Source organism: Oncorhynchus tshawytscha, linkage group LG22 (genome assembly GCF_018296145.1).
Source record: "Oncorhynchus tshawytscha isolate Ot180627B linkage group LG22, Otsh_v2.0, whole genome shotgun sequence".
NCBI classification, from domain to species: Eukaryota; Metazoa; Chordata; class Actinopteri; order Salmoniformes; family Salmonidae; genus Oncorhynchus; species Oncorhynchus tshawytscha.
The window spans coordinates 39,006,679-39,024,082 of record NC_056450.1 but is presented as its reverse complement, the minus strand read 5'-3'; the positions used below and the strand labels follow the sequence as shown (position 1 = coordinate 39,024,082).

The 17,404-nt window shown below is 44.9% G+C and overlaps 1 protein-coding gene across 2 annotated transcripts; it reads right to left on the bottom strand.

Moving 5' to 3' along the window:
- Positions 1 to 249: 249 nt before the first annotated feature.
- On the bottom strand, positions 250 to 16,175 carry LOC112222400 (SRSF protein kinase 1). Of its 2 annotated transcripts, none has more exons than XM_024385192.2 (15): positions 16,070 to 16,175; positions 15,303 to 15,357; positions 12,467 to 12,603; positions 11,920 to 12,028; positions 11,639 to 11,726; positions 11,267 to 11,461; positions 10,537 to 10,702; positions 10,384 to 10,409; positions 9,994 to 10,234; positions 9,188 to 9,688; positions 8,908 to 9,008; positions 8,547 to 8,654; positions 7,915 to 7,984; positions 2,581 to 2,673; positions 250 to 2,273 (listed from the first exon to the last, which is right to left on the bottom strand). In XM_024385192.2, the coding sequence occupies exons 1-15, from the start codon at positions 16,080 to 16,082 to the stop codon at positions 2,086 to 2,088; spliced, it is 2,091 nt and encodes a 696-aa protein (XP_024240960.1). In that variant the 5' UTR covers positions 16,083 to 16,175; the 3' UTR covers positions 250 to 2,085. The 2 variants fall into 2 exon arrangements, with proteins under 2 accessions (XP_024240960.1, XP_024240961.1); XM_024385193.2 differs by having other exon boundaries at positions 9,200 to 9,688.
- Positions 16,176 to 17,404: the final 1,229 nt, after the last annotated feature.

Here is a 17,404-nt window from a genome sequence, read left to right as displayed (position 1 = left end):
ATTTATTTTAAATTAAACTAAAACCCTACTTTCGCTTTGTCAATATGGGTTATTGTGTGTAGATTGATGAGGGGAAAAAAAATTCAAATTGAATCCATTTTTAGAATAACGCTGTAATATAAAATGTGGAAAAAGTGAAGGGGTCTGAATACTTTCCGAATGCAGCGTAAAGGGAAGCGAGTGCCATTTCGGACACAACCTAGGATTTGTTAACTCTACATGGCTGTAACATACAGAACAACTCTTTGGTACAGGTATATACACAGACAATTTTATTTTTTTGAAAATGTCTCATTTTGGATGGGGGGGGGCTCTTATGAACATAATATTACTTAATGAAACTCACAAAACATGAGAAAACCAGTCTCTTATCCAATGAGAATGAATCAATGACAAGGTAGAACAATAACAGATTCTGTACAAAAAAGGTGGTATGGATTTTACTGATCTGAACAGCTAGACAGTCCTCTAAATGAATTTCCTGTGGAGAACTAGAAATTGTTCAGTCAGAAAAGAGAGTGGAGTGCAACCTACACATTTGTTCATGTTCGTTTGCCCTATGTGCAACTTCCTAATACAAAACAAAATGCCTTATGGGTGAAGGTGTAACACATTAGTACTCTTAGCCTTTATCAGAGGAAAAACCAAGTGGTATCAAGTTATATGACAGAGAAAAGTGGTGGAGGGCACTAGTGACTACAGTTCCTTGATCGTGTTCTGCTCCAGGTCTTGTGCTGGGGTAGAACAAAGCAAGATGGTGGTGGGAATCACAATCACTATCTTACACTACATAACCAAAAGTATGTGGACACCCACTCAACAAACATCTCATTCCAAAACCATTAATATGGAGTTGACGTTGTCGGTGGTCCTGTTCTGTGAGTTTGTGTGGCCTACCACTTCACGGCTGAGCCGTTGTTGCTCCAAGACGTTTCCACAACAACAGCATTTACAGCTGATCGTGGCAGCTCTAGCAGGGCAGAAATTTGACAAAATGACTTTTTGGAAAGATGGCATCCTATGACGGTGCCACGTTGAAAGTCATTGAGCTCTTCAGTAAGGCCATTCAATCTACTGCCAATGTTTGTCTATGGAGATTGCATGGCTGCATGCTCGATTTTATACACCTGTCAGCATCAGTGGCTGAAATAGCCAAATCCACTAATTTTGAAGGGGTGTCCACATACTTTGTATATATAGTGTACATGGATGAGAAGTGTACAGAGCACAGAATTGTGGACCATCAAAATGATTGGTTTATATGGTCAGTGTTGTCTACTAGCTTCTTAAACATCAGTACAAAAGGAAAGAAAAAAGGAGAAACAAATATTTAAAAAAAAAGACAAAGAGTCCTTGATGACAATAAGAACAAAATGTAAGAATACAAACCCAAAATAAATAGCCATCTCAGATGATCCAATTGGAAAGTGATCTGTTGCAACAAGTCTCTTGTAAGAGGTTTAATTTGCATCCCAGTGGCCAGATGCCTCCACTAGAGAGTATACATCTAGGGATGTAATTCAGGGATGTGAAACACTACTTTCACATTTGGAGTCATTTCCCACAGTATTTCCTAACTCCACAACAGTACACATTCTCAGATAAGCACACCTGATTCAACTATTCATCAGGTCCTCAATGAGCTGTATCAGGTGTGTTTGTCCAGGTCTACAACAAAAGGCTGCTGTAGGGCTTACTGGAGGACCGGAGTTGGGCTTACTGGAGGACCGGAGTTGGGCTTACTGGAGGACCGGAGTTGGGCTTACTGGAGGACCGGAGTTGGGCTTACTGGAGGACCGGAGTTGGGCTTACTGGAGGTTACATACTCCTGAACATAGCCCCAGGGTTTTACATTACAGTGGTTGGAAGGTTTCATCAGGGGCAAACCAGGCCGGGCCGCATTCAGCAGGGCAAAACGTTATGGAACGTTCGGATAGAACTCCTTAACGGAGAACAAACATGCCTCAATGACAAGTAGAAAAATGAGTTAAGTCAGCTCCAGTCATTCGAATTAGCTGCAACATTCAAAAACGTTTGCCGACTGAACAGGCCCTAGGTGTTTCGCATTGCAGTACTGGGGGGCCGTCACTGGGGGGCGATCCAGGGGTGGCGCAGGCAGTCTGCAGCCGTGGCCCTCTTCTCTGGTACCAGCTCCAGCATGGGGAGGAGGAAGTCAGCGAAACAATCAGCCTCCTCTTTGGACCACTCGTACTTATCCTGCAGCACCTCTAGTAACCCCCACGGCTTCAGCTTGGTGATATGCTTCAGGTCCCCTAGGAAAGAGAAGAGACAGTCAGCCTCAGAGACACATAGAAGGATTAGACAGAGAGAGACAGCAGTCAGCCAGCCAGCCAGCCAGCCAGTCACAGGGTTTCACGTCACCCCAGCACACGACAAGACTCACCACCATCACACACACACACACACCACTCAAGACTGTTACTAAAAGCTGTCCTTTAAATTACAGCATACAAGAAAATCCAACCAAAAAAACTTTGGCACTATGAAATACACGCATAGATTTACAACAAAAGGAGAGAAAGGTCATTTAAAAACCTTTACATAAACACTTTTCTTTACCTTTCTTGGTGAAAAAATCCTTGGAATATCTCCCAGCTGTTACGAGTTTGTGTGGGACTTGCCCCAGCAGCTCGATGATCAATGCGATATGGTCTGACAGACACAACGAGAGGAAAGAGACCGGGGGAAGAGAAGAGGACAAACAGTCAGACTTGGTGTGGCAGTCAGTCACAAGCTCACCCTGGGTGAGGGTGAAGGGGCCAGGGGGTCAGTCTGACAGCACTGAGGAATCCACCTTTTATTTTGGGGTTGTACAGTCCCTTTTATTTTGGGGGTGTACAATCTCAATAACTACCTGTCAAACAGTACAAAGACCGCTGCCTAAAACTAAGTAGAGAACACCTTCACATGACAGAGACTGGATTTAAAGTGGTTCTGATTCTACGTAGTATACAAGTGTTGACATTTGGAATGTAGCAGTTGGGTCTCCTGGTGCTGTCAGAGGACCTGGCCTGCTCTACCTCCCCACACAGTACCGCTGTCAGAGGACCTTGCCTGCTCTACCTCCCCAGACCCCCTGCTGGGCCCACACAGTACCGCTGTCAGAGGACCACCTGTCAGAGGCCTGCTCTACCTCCCCAGACCCCCAGTGCTGGCCACAGACACACAGTACCGCTGTCAGAGGACCTGGCCTGCTCTACCTCCCCACACAGTACCGCTGTCAGAGGACCACCTTGCCAGAGGCTCTACCTACCTCCCCCCAGACCCCCCAGTGCTGGCCACAGACACACAGTACCGCTGTCAGAGGACCTGGCCTGCTCTACCTCCCCACACAGTACCGCTGTCAGAGGACCTTGCCTGCTCTACCTCCCCACACCCCCAGTGCTGGGCACAGACACACAGTACTACTGTCAGAGGACCTTGCCTGCTCTACCTCCACACCCCCCTGGACACAGTACCGCTGTCAGAGGACCTTGCCTGCTCTACCTCCCCACACACCCCCAGTGCTGGGCACAGACACACAGTACCGCTTCTGGTGAACCATTCCTGGGAGAATTTCCCACTGTGCATAGAGGTGGGGAACTTTCCAACAACTCAATAAATCAGATATATATATATATATAAATATAAATAAAGAGATAGAGACATGAGAAAGTGGAGGAAGAGAGAAAGCCAGGAGGAAGCAGAGAGGAAGAAGCAGAACAGAGCCAAGCGGCAGCATATTTTGGGGCTCCCGAGTGGCGCAGCGGTCTAAGGAACTGCATCTCAGCGCTAGAGGCGTCCTGGTTCAATTCCAGGCTGTATCACAACTGGCCGTGATTGAGTCCCATAGGGACCCAGCTTGGTCCGGTGTAAGTAACTTGTTCTTCAATGCCTCGTTAAGTAAAAGCTTAAATAAAACACTATTAAGACAACGAGAACGTAGTATGACATGAAGCACATGTAGACGACAACCACAGTATCTTTACCAACTGAACACCTTCAGTCTTTGGAACAGAGCTGTCAGAAAACATAGCGATAATCCATTTAACACCATCATCTCTGTACATTTATCTCTACGGCAGAAACTAGTTTCAGTAGACTGAAGTCACAAAGCAGAAGGAAGACCATGTCTGCTACACGCAGACATTAAAAGCCAGTAAGATAAAGAATGGACATGGGGTTAGAAGATCCTCAGATCAACTCACACAGACCTGTGTCTTACTATACTTGACATTCAAAATCCTATTTTCACTAAACCTAACCCTATAATAGCCTTTAAAAACAGTGAGGACTGTCCTCAACATTTTAGCTTATTTATGATTCTTGTAAGGACTTCTGGTACTCACAAGTAGAGTAATACGTGTCCACACGCACAACGTCGGGCCAATCTATAACTAGGTGTCCAGGTTCAAGCTGTGAGTAGTCAACACGTGGCTGTAGCAGATGAGGAGTTGTAGCTTATGACAGTTAGCCCTGGGCTAGCTTCCACCTACCTCTGCAAATACCTAACGTGCCACTGAATCAAATCAAGCTGTGAGTAGTCAACACAGTTAGCTGTGAGTAGTCAACACAGTTAGCTGTGAGTAGTCAACACAGTTAGCTGTGAGTAGTCAACACAGCCAAATTGATTAAAAAAAATAAAAAAATAAGTTACAACATACGCAAGTCTGAGCAAAAAGCCTAGCAGAGGGCGCGGGGAGGAGGAGGCGGCAGATGAGTAGAGGGGGCGCGGGGAGGAGGAGGAGGCAGATGAGTAGAGGGCGAGGGGAGGAGGCAGATGGGAGGAGGCGGCAGATGAGTAGAGGGCGCGGGGGAGGAGGAGGGGAGGAGGAGGCGGCAGATGAGTAGAGGGCGATGAGGGGAGGAGGAGGAGGCAGATGAGTAGAGGGCGCGGGGAGGAGGAGGAGGCAGGGGAGGAGGAGGAGGCAGATGAGTAGAGGGCGCGGGGAGGAGGAGGAGGCAGATGAGTAGAGGGCGCGGGGAGGAGGAGGAGGCAGATGAGTAGAGGGCGCGGGGGAGGAGGAGGCAGATGAGTAGAGGGCGCGGGGAGGAGGAGGAGGCAGATGAGTAGAGGGCGCGGGGGGAGGAGGAGGCAGATGAGTAGAGGGCGCGGGGAGGAGGAGGCAGATGAGTAGAGGGCGCGGGGAGGAGGAGGAGGGGAGGAGGAGGCAGATGAGTAGAGGGCGCGGGGAGGAGGAGGAGGCAGATGAGTAGAGGGCGCGGGGGGAGGAGGAGGCAGATGAGTAGAGGGCGCGGGGGGAGGAGGAGGCAGATGAGTAGAGGGCGCGGGGAGGAGGAGGCAGATGAGTAGAGGGCGCGGGGAGGAGGAGGAGGCAGATGAGTAGAGGGCGCGGGGGGAGGAGGAGGCAGATGAGTAGAGGGCGCGGGGAGGAGGAGGCAGATGAGTAGAGGGCGCGGGGGGAGGAGGAGGCAGATGAGTAGAGGGCGCGGGGAGGAGGAGGAGGCAGATGAGTAGAGGGCGCGGGGGGAGGAGGAGGCAGATGAGTAGAGGGCGGGGGGAGGAGGGAGGAGGAGTAGAGGGGGAGGAGGAGGCAGATGAGTAGAGGGGCGAGGGGGGGGAGGAGGCGGAGGAGAGGGGCAGAGGAGGCAGATGAGTAGAGGGCGGGAGGCGGGGAGGCAGATGGAGGAGGCAGATGAGTAGAGGGGCGCGGGGGAGGAGGAGGCAGATGAGTAGAGGGCGTGGGGAGGAGGAGGAGGAGGCAGATGAGTAGAGGGCGTGGGGAACTGGAAAGGATGTGCAGTATTGACAGAAATATAGCTCCAATTGTCACGAGGGGGAAAATAAACACAGGAATGCAGGTAGGTACTCAACATCACATGATCATAGATGTACTCATAACAATAATTTCCAATAAACACATAGCAGGTTATTACGTAGGAGAAAAGCTGTAAAAGAGGGGTGGATAGGTTCATAATAACAGGTAGCAGGTTATTACGTAGCAGAAAAAGCTGTAAAAGAGGGGTGGATAGGTTCATAATAACAGGTAGCAGGTTATTACGTAGCAGTTAAAAAAGCTGTAAAAAAGAGGGGTGGATAGGTTCATAATAACAGGTAGCAGGTTATTACGTAGCAGAAAAAGCTGTAAAAGAGGGGTGGATAGGTTCATAATAACAGGTAGCAGGTTATTACGTAAGCAGAAAAAGCTGTAAAAAGAGGGGTGGATAGGTTCATAATAACAGGTATTTGACAGGACATTACGTTCTATAGCAGAAAAAGCTGTAAAAGAGGGGTGGATAGGTTCATAATAACAGGTAGCAGGTTATTACGTAGCAGAAAAAGCTGTAAAAGAGGGGTGGATAGGTTCATAATAACAGGTAGCAGGTTTCCTTTGGACTATAAAAAACCCCAAACACTTTCAATGTAAAAATCTGAACATTACTTTCCAGTCCAAGTCAAGGCTTTAAAATAATCTGGGAAACTGGCCCTTTAGGATTTGACTATAGCTGACATATAGCCACACAACGTTCTATAGTCAACAACTTCATCTCTCCTACTAAACACATGGTATGACAATGATAGACCAGATGGCTACAGTAATGAACAGGCCCAGGCTAGCTGACACATGCTAAAACAATGTGTCCAGATGGCTACAGTAATGAACAGGCCCAGGCTAGCTGACACATGCTAAAACAATGTGACCAGCTGGCTACAGTAATGAACAGGCCCAGGCTAAGCTGACACATGCTAAACCAATGTGTCCAGCTGGCTACAGTAATGAACAGGCCCAGGCTAAGCTGACACATGCTAAAACAATGTGCCCAGATGGCTACAGTAATGAACAGGCCCAGGCTAGCTGACACATGCTAAACCAATGTGTCCAGATGGCTACAGTAATTCAGTAATGAACAGGCCCAGGCTAGCTGACACATGCTAAAACAATGTGACCAGCTGGCTACAGTAATGAACAGGCCCAGGCTAAGCTGACACATGCTAAACCAATGTGTCCAGCTGGCTACAGTAATGAACAGGCCCAGGCTAGCTGACACATGCTAAACCAATGTGTCCAGATGGCTACAGTAATTCAGTAATGAACAGGCCCAGGCTAGGTGACACATGCTAAAACAACGTGACCAGCTGGCTACAGTAATGAACAGGCCCAGGCTAGCTGACACATGCTAAAACAATGTGTCCAGATGGCTATTATACCAATTACAAAATCACTGTAGTCTTTACTGTCAACTAGACTACTAATCAATATTGTACCATGAAATGCATTGCACAGTATTGTACTCACCACCTACTGCATAATGTATGACTCTTGGTTTTTAAATCATTAATGCATTTATGAATATTTAGGACCAAGTAAAATCCCAAAGTGACAAGAAGAGATTGAATGAAAACCTATTAATATTTCGGAAGGCATTTCACAGTATGCAAACGGTTAATGCCAAGAATCCAAAACAGCTCTTCTCTGTAGGCCAGGGCTCTTCAACCCTGTTCCTGGAGAGCTACCCTCCTGTAGGTTCACACCAAGGGTCTCCAACCCTGTTCCTGGAGAGCTACCCTCCTGTAGGTTTACACTCCAACCCTGTTCCTGGAGAGCTACCCTCCTGTAGGTTTACACTCCAACCCTGTTCCTGGAGAGCTACCCTCCTGTAGGTTTACACTCCAACCCTGTTCCTGGAGAGCTACCCTCCTGTAGGTTTACACTCCAACCCTGTTCCTGGAGAGCTACCCTCCTGTAGGTTTACACTCCAACCCTGTTCCTGGAGAGCTACCCTCCTGTAGGGTTTTAACTCCAACCCCAGTTGTAAATAACCGGATTCAGCTGATAAGCCAGCTAATTATTAGAATCAGGTATGTAAGATTAGCACAGAGGCAACCTTCTAAAATTAGACTACTAAACCTATATTCAAATCAAGCAGATTAATATTCGGCTGGATAACTACCTTCGTCCCTCGAGTAATCTTCCCCGGAATGAGGCTCAAACAAGTAGTCCCCAGTGGCCAGCTCAAACGCCTGCAGAGAAGGACACAATAAACAACAACAAAACACAGACAGCCTAATGGCAGGAAGCAGACAGTGTACGTGTAGGGAGGAAGATCTTGGAAAGCCATTCTAAATAGGATCTCCTTCTTGTACAGATGTCCCTCTTTCTTCCATCAGTCAATTATCTGATTGGCTGACAGCCGTGGTATATCAGACCGTATAGCACAGGGATGACAAAATATGTATTTTTACTGCTCTAATTACATTGAGAAACAGTTTATAATAGCAATAAGGCTCCTCAGCGGTTTGTGGTACATGGCCAATATATCCAGGCACTCCGCGTTGCGTCGTACTTTAGAACAGCCTTTTAGCCATGGTATATTGGCCATATACCACACCCCCTCATGCCTTATTGCTTAATTATCCCAAGTGGGGAAATTCACATGGCTAGTAAAAAGGGAATTCTAGTCCGTCGTAGCGTCGCAATCCATCCAAGAAATTACTAAATTAATGTCTTCTACTTTCTGTTTATTTACTGGTTTTAAAAATGTTGTTTTATTTGAATGTAAAGTGTGTTGTTGTCCAGTCTTACCATGCAGGCTGTACTCCATATGTCAGCTGGTGTGTTGTAGCCAGACCCTATGAGCACCTCTAGAGAACGGTACTGTCTCGTCTGGATGTCTTCTGTAAAGTGCTTGTGCTGCGGAGTAAGGGGGAGCCAGGTCAATGAGACTGCTATTGCAGAACTGGGGTCAAGCAGTGTTTAAAAAAATTTAAAAATAACTTTCCACATTTGATTGAGCCTGTATAAAGCGGCAGCTGGGGTGGAGTTCTGTTTTTTTTTTTTTTTTTTTTGGGGGGGGTATTCCATTGGCAAACTCAAGCAAGCAGGTAGGCGACATGAATGACGGGGGAAGACTTCAGCAGGAAATCATCTGCACACAGATACTCACCAGCCAGCAAGCATTGCCCAGGTCTGCTATCTTGACCTTCAGTCTGTCTGCATTGAGTGGCTCCAGAGGGTTCACCAGGAGGTTCCCCGCTGCTAATTTGGCTGTATCGAGAGAGAGAGAGAAACTCAGCAACCTGCCATTACAACACTGATCTGACCGTCAAAATAAAGAAGGAATACAACAATGTACTGTACTATAGTCGACGCCCACACCAAAATCTAATTAGCATAATAATCCAAAATCCGCCCGTTTAAATATACAAATATGTGATTTTTGATACCCATCTTCTCACCATCCTTCAGACTCTCCTGTTCTCCTCCATACTGGACGTTCTCCAGCGCCTCCTCTGTGGCCTCCTCTCCACGACTCCTGCCCTGCGCCTCCTCTGTGACTTCCACTTGACTCCTTTCCTGATTCTTCTGCTCCTCTGACGATAGCTCCTCCCGGCCACCAAAGCTTTTCATCTCAGTCATCTCGGATGCTTTAGTCTTTATTTCAGCCTCCTTCCTGGTCGGTGCTCCACTCCCTTCCTCACTCTCTGGGGTATCCGGGGACACCAGGCCGTTATACACGTGTTGAGGTGGTGGAGAGTCCTGAAGAAGAGGACAAGCCCCTGTTTGGTCTACGTTACCGTTGTGTTGGTCTTGCTCTCTCCACTGTGCCTTCCTCTCCTCCGTTTCATTGTCCTCTGCCTCAGGATGAAGGCCGTTACAGTTCACTTCTGCTTCTGTTATTATCCCTTCTGGTCCTAACCACGTCACCTCCGCACCCGCTATGCATCCTGGGTAAATGAGAAAATAACATTAGATCTAGTGGAGGCTGGACTAGTAGTTCCCTTCTAATTCGTCTAATTCTGTGTTCTTAATCCTAATCTGGGAGACCCAACTGGGTGTGCAGGCTTTTTGTCCCAGCTCAGCTGGTTCAACTAATCAAGGGCTTGATAATTAGTAGATTAGTTGAATCAGGTGCATCACTGCTGAGCAAAAAGCCTGTTCAACTCAGTGTGGATCTCCAGGCCCATGATTGAAAAATACTAACGTCCCCTTGAGTGACAAAGTAGTATTGAATTGAATTACAGAAAGTCACCTGCTGTGTCTTGGCTGGCTACTTCCTGTAAGGAGACTTGTCTGAGAGGAGCACAATATGGCCGCTGCTGCTTGGGAGATACGGGAGACTCCGGACCCTCTTCATCATCCTCCTCCTCCTCCTCCCTCTCCGGAGCCTTCTCCATCTCCTCCAGATCCAGAATGCACTTCTCCAACAGCTCCGCCTGACGCTTCTGCTTCTTCTTTAATTTCTTCTTCTTGTTCTTGGACATTTTGGTCGTCTGGAGAGGAGGAAGCAGGAGGACAGACAGGACTGACGTCAACAGGGTTTACAGAATACAATAGCTACTGGTTATGGTTGCAGTAGCACAGTAACACTGAATGGCTGAAATTGTAAGAAAAGGGCAATGAGTAAACAGGGGAGACTTACTGCTTTTGGAGCTGGAGCTGTGCTGACTGAAAAATAGAACAAAGCCAAATCAACATACTTCTGTTACACCCAAGTACCATATTTTGGGGAACTTTTGCACGAGTGCTGCTGTCTGTGCGGTGCATATGTGGGGTGCATGGACTTAACCCCTACCTGCGGACCCTGAGGGAGGGGGAGCTCCTGCTTTCTGCCACTCTGTAGCCTCCGCGGCCAGCCTCCTCACGTATGGCTCATTCACCGTCAACAGGATGTTCTCTGGCTTGATGTCAGTGTGGATGATCTCACACTTGGTGTGAAGGTAGTCCAACCCCTGGAGAACCTGCACAATGGGCACCAATTATTTTATTTAACTAGGCAAGTCAGTTAAGAACAAATTCTTATTTAGAATGACGTCCTAGCCGGGCCCAACCCTCCCCTAACCCAGACACCGCCGCACTATGGGACTCCTGATTACGGCCGGGTTGTGATACAGCCCGGGATCGAACCAGGGTGGGGCTGTATTGACGCCTCTAGAGCCTCAGACTGCTGCACCACTCAGTAATACTAGTCCCATCCCTCTTGGTCATTGGTCAAGGAAGTCTGGAAATCAATTTCCCTTCAGCCAGAGGTCATGTGATAGTTTAAGTTGATAAGTAAATAAGACATTCAAAAAAATAGGACTGAATCGTTTTTAAATGAATCTTTACAAGGTCAATGAGGTGAAGGATCAGTAGCAGGGTTGGTGCCAATTCAATTTCAATTCATTGCTTTTCAATGGAGGAAATAAAGAATCTTAGTTCACTTGCTGAATTGATATGGAACTGACCCCAATCCCGATCAGCAACAAGGTCTAGGATTAGGTTTGGATAGCCACGGTATGGAGGACTACATCCTGTGGTATTACCTGTCGTATGATGCTCTTGACGCAGGGCAGAGGAAGGCCCTGGTAGTTGGACTTGATGATCCACTTCAGTAGGTGGTGCCCCAGCACCTCAAACACCATGCACACATGAGTCCCGTTGACACCGGAGATCTTGAAGTCATCCAGTAGCTGAACCACCATCTCCCTCTTGGGATCGTCAGGGTCCGTGTTTCTCACCTACGAACCACAAAAAAAAAAAAAAAAAAAATAACAGGAAAAAAAAACTTATCAGAACAAAATGTCTGAAAGGAAAAGGTGAACAAAGGGACAAGGAAGAAAGGGAAGCATTTTTACAGATGAAAATATCAGGCTGTTGTCATGCTGGTGAGTATGATTGACCAAGTTAATACTCACAGATCTGAGCAGTTTGATCTCATCTACAGCCGTCTCTGTGTAATGCTCTGCACTCTTCACCACTTTCATAGCCACAAACCTCTTCACCCTACAAAACAAACAGTCAGTCAGTCAAGCTGACGATGTATGTTTGATTCTATGCAATATAGGATTATTTCAGCAACAACAACAAAAGTTGATTTAACAAATACTGCTTCTGGTATTGTGAAGATGTGTTGATCAGAATCTAGTGTGATGCAGTCTCAGGCCTTCACAGACAATGATATGATAAGTGATCTTACTGAATGTCCCAAGCCAGCCACACAGTGGAGAAGTGTCCCCAGCCCAGCTTCCTGATCACATGGTACCTCCCATTGAACAGATCTCCTATCTTTACATGGTGGTAGCCACCTAGAAACGCAGCAGAGGGAGATAGAGAACATCATTCAAACAAGTCATTGGCTCAGCCCGAAAGTCCAAAATAACATAAATAAGCATGTAGACTATTGTTGACTCCCAAGTTAATGTATTATAACTAGAGAGGACTAATAATGAAATAACATTCTACTTTTAAACTCTTGGCAACTTTAAACTGTTGGCTCTGCCTGAAACCAGTGGCAAGTTTCACATCTTAGGAAAGAACGTAACTTTCTGGTCAGTTCTATCCACACAGCCAGAAGTCAGAAAGAAAGCAGACACCGCAGGAACTCCCTAAAGACTAGCTGGGGCACTTCATCATCCCCTCACCCTCGCCGCTGGGTCACTTCATCATCCCCTCACCCTCGCCGCAGTCATCCCCTCACCCTCGCCGCAGTCATCCCCTCACCCTCGCCGCAGTCATCCCCTCACCCTTGCAGTAGTCATTGGGATCCTCCTGCTCCTCATCATCAGAGCCTAAGATCTCCTCAGGCTCATCTGGTTCCTGGGGAGAGGCCTCTGGCTGGGGCTGCTGCTGGGGTGCTGCACCCCTGGGGTGGGCTGGCTGTCTGGATGGAGGACACGCATAACAATGGTTAGAGACCTTCTTCCTGAGCACTTAGCAAAGGCTGTGACAATATTTACCAATACTGTTCAGTGTTCAACTTTTCCCTCTTTTCTTAAAAATCACTAGTGGAACTCGTTTCAATAATATATTTTCAGTCACAGAAAATAATACATGACAAAACATTCTGGTATTCCTGGCAGACCTACTAATGTATATTACTAATGGCACTAAGATGATATGTTGTTGTATAACAGCACAGTATCAGATCTACATTCTATAACCATCTTTCCAGAGAAAACGTGATCCTTTGCATGGCATTTAATACACTAACATTTAATACAGGACTGTCACCCTTTCCATTCACGACATCTCACAGTAGAGTGACAGCCCACTAACTGTAAGGGATAATCAGTGTGTGTGTGTAGGGGGGGGGGGCTAGGCGTTCTATGGAAAATAATGAACAATATTCCACTGAGTTGCATTATTTTCCAGAGAACGCATAGAGCCCCGAGGTGATTATGCCTTTTATACCATGGCTATAACTTTAACACATTGCTGTCTAGAAATGTGTTCAACATCCACTGAAGTAGCTAGAACGTTTAACTAGATACAGCTACAGTAGTTGCCTTGGTAACCAAACCAACATACTTGCTAGTTTAGCTAACCAAACCATCAGTCCTATAGCTTGCCATTATGAAAATTGAATTCAACAATGCCAATAATGTTTTCAAGTCAGCTTTTGCTTTCAAAAGCAGCCCCAAACATGTAAGAACGAACTATAGACATTGAATTCTACCGTGAAATATACTGTGTTATTTTAGCAATAAGGCATGAGGGGTTGTGGTATATGGCCAATATACTATGGCTAAGGGCTGTTCTTAGGCAAGACGCATCACCGAGTGCCTGGACACAGTCCTTAGCTGTGGTATATTGGCCATATACCACAAACCCATGAGTTGCTTTATTGCGATTATAAACTGATTACCAACTTAATTAGAGCAGCAAAAATAAATGTTTTGTCATACCTTTGGTATATGATCTGATATACCATGGCTGTCAGCCAATCAGCATTCAGGGATCTAACCACCCAGTTTATAAAGGGAAATAATGCAAGCTCTAGAATGCCCTTCAAACCAATCAGATGTGAGGGGGATGCTGATATATACAAATCTCTGCTGTTGAAAACTAAAATGTTCGTTTATATGCTTTTTAATCTAGAAATCAAGTTTATAAATTGCCTGTCTGGGCTGATGAGACAGTGGATTGCGCAGTCAGATTGAAGAGTAAATAAATAGGCATTACAACGCCATAAATTTAGCCGGTTGTAATTTGTAGACTAGACACCAGCTGGAATGCGGTTTTAACCAATCAGCATTCAGGATTAGACCCACCCATTGCATAATCCTCTATAAAAGAATGTTCACACATATACATAGGATGACTACAGTTTGCGAATCCATTGTTTTGAAGGACAACATTCACTTGAGTCATTTTGCTTATGTAATGTTTAAAATGTGATTTATGAATGATTTATAAATGATTTAGCATTGTTTAGGTCAGCAAAAGGAGGAACTGACAAACGAAAAACAACTTCAAGGGCAGGGCGTTTTCCCTTATCCATAACGTCGTGCTTCAGCTGGCCCGTGCTGAGGACTTCATCGTTCTCCTGCTGCTCTAAATAGCAGCACAACAGCTAGGCATTACATAATATCGGGCCTACAGAAAGGATGTCTGCTGGCATAGTGTGGGTTGGCTTGGCTGTTGTTGGGTAAACCACAAAGATCTCAATCTGTTCTATAGGAACATTAACTAAAATACTCAACATCATTCAGAATATTGAAAAAGGGTGTTATAGGATTTTTTTTTTATAGGTATATTTTTGTTCAGGGCAGGCCCAAGTGTCACCTACATTTGTACTAAACTTTGTGCAGGTGCTACTCACAAATCAGGCCCTCGAGGCCAGTTACAATTCTGCCAGCTTTCAATCTCGCCTCCTACTTAGGGACTGATTTAGTGTAGGCCTAGGACACCAATTAACTGCGTGCAAATTAACAATCCGATGGAAACAAAACCCAGAAGTGCTTTGGCGCCCCAGGAGTAGCCCTGCTCTATGCATTCAGATGTCCATATCTACCTTAGACGTGTCGTGGTCACACTCACACGATACCATACACTGATGTGATGGCAAGTTTGTGTCACTATGTAAATATTGACGTTATTAGCTCATTACATTTCCAGATATGCTGCATTCCTTCTGACCACAGAGAATAAACCAGACACCCTCAAATCCAACCAATTAACTGCTGCTATGGAAACGAGGGACAGGTGCCATCTAAAGTATTTTCACGAAACTTCACACACACACAAAAAAAAAAAACAACAACAACAACATTCATTGCATTTTTTCATACAACATCTCATATAGTTTAATTCCTAAATAAAGAATTAACTGGTGTTTATGATATGTGGTAGAAAACGGATGTACAACTGACAATTTATTTTAAAAAAAACGAAAAATACACGACATCTGCCGCAAAGTGAAGTCTGGGAGTAATTGTGGCTCTCGTCGACATGCCGGACCACAGTCAGTCCTTTTTCAGGACCCAAATGGAAACGTGATTCAATGCTTATGGTCAAACTAAAATGTCCTGTGTCAAAATGTATCGAGAAAAGCTAACAGTACACTACACAATTACTCACTTCTTGCTCGACTTCTTTGCTTTCGCCCTCTTCTTCCTTGCTTGAAGTGCTAGAACTGTAAATTGCAAATGATATATATATATTTTTTTTTTAAAACAACACATTTATTCAATATCTAGCTAACTTATCCCATTTCTGGTGAACCCGTATTTTAGGAGCTATATGTTTCTTCATCTGGGTTGAACGTTGTGTGCTAGCTAGCTAACGTTAGTTAGCCAAAGACATTTGAAAGCTGGCTGAGATATATCAAATAAATGATTAGCTAGCTAGCTGACGTTAGCAAACATTTGTTAGCTTTTGGTCGCAGAAAACAGAAAGGAATTCAATTCTGGTTCGTATTTACATAAGTGAAGATAGTGATTGAAAATATTCAGTAACGTCCTGTTTTTAAAAACAGGAAGAGCCACTGAGATGTTTGGCACCAACGCTCACTGAAGATCTGTCGTATAAATATTGCATTATTCCCTCCACGTTTACTCAATTACTTTTTCCATGAAAAGCACATGCAAATAGAAGCAGTTTAGACATGATTGTAGGGTCAGGTTGACGGTGCTAATTAGTTAGTAAAAAAAGGTAGCTAGCTGAGCCAATGCGTTCAGCTTAGCAAGAGATGCAGTTCCACAAAACACTTCGTACATAAAGACTGTCGATATAATGAACTGTCACTTTTTTTAATTTTTTAAAAACGACATCCATAGACATTTGCTATTAATATGTTAACACACAACTGATTAAACGTTTGTATTTTGTGTCTTTATGAAGATTACCTTTTCTCTCCATGTTGGATCCGGTAGTTTCAGAGACGTTCGTTCTGCCAGCAGCACAAACGATGACGTCACTTTGGTATGGCAATGAGGAAACCTTCAGATTAAAAGCCCGCGTTTCAACATTGCAACGTCAATAACTGACTTAGAAAAATATATTTTATCCAACAATTTTTAAAAAAATGTTAAGGCCCAGTGCAGTCAAAATACGTTTTTCCTGTGTTTTATGTCATATTGTACAGCAGCTGATAAAACACTGTAAAAGCTTGAAAAAGTTCAGTGTTAGTTGCTGATACAGTAGTTGCTGGTTGAAAATACAATCTACACAGGGCCTTCTAAATCACCATGTTTACATGGGTGGGAGTTTCAGTTTTACATGGTGACATTGACGTGATAAATTGGTTAATAGACCAATAACAAAGAGTTCCAAACTTCTCCGCCAGTAACTACTAGTTATATCTATATTTTCTCTTCATTTTTTATTTTATTTTACCTTTATTTAACCAGGTAGGCTAGTTGAGAACAAGTTCTCATTTGCAACTGCGACCTGGCCAAGATAAAGCATAGCAGTGTGAACAGACAACACAGAGTTACACATGGAATAAACAATTAACAAGTCAATAACACAGTAGAAAAAAAGGGGAGTCTATATACAATGTGTGCAAAAGGCATGAGGAGGTAGGCGAATAATTACAATTTTGCAGATTAACACTGGAGTGATAAATGATCAGATGGTCATGTACAGGTAGAGATATTGGTGTGCAAAAGAGCAGAAAAGTAAATAAATATAAACAGTATGGGGATGAGGTAGTTAAATTGGGTGGGCTATTTACCGATAGATTATGTACAGCTGCAGCGATTGGTTAGCTGCTCAGATAGCAGATGTTTAAAGTTGGTGAGGGAGATAAAAGTCTCCAACTTCAGCGATTTTTGCAATTCGTTCCAGTCACAGGCAGCAGAGAACTAGAACGAAAGGCGGCCAAATGAGGTGTTGGCTTTGGGGATTATTTCTCTTCATATGACAAGGATTAAAAAGGATTTGCCAGTAGACTTGATTCATGATGATGACTGCTAGCTAAGTGAAAGTACGATGTTGACATGTACAGTCCAATCAAAGCTACTGTACATATAACGTGATTTGACTTCATTTCTGTGGCCAATGACCTATGGTAGGACCCAAAAGGCAGAAATTTTGGATGTCTACCATTACTAAAGGACTGAAGCTAGGGGATTGCGTAAGGTCCCCATGAGTGACAGAATAGTGAGCCAATCACGGCGCAATGCTACTATTTTCTGCTGGCCCGACCCACCACCACAGAAAGCACTGAGCTAGACTGA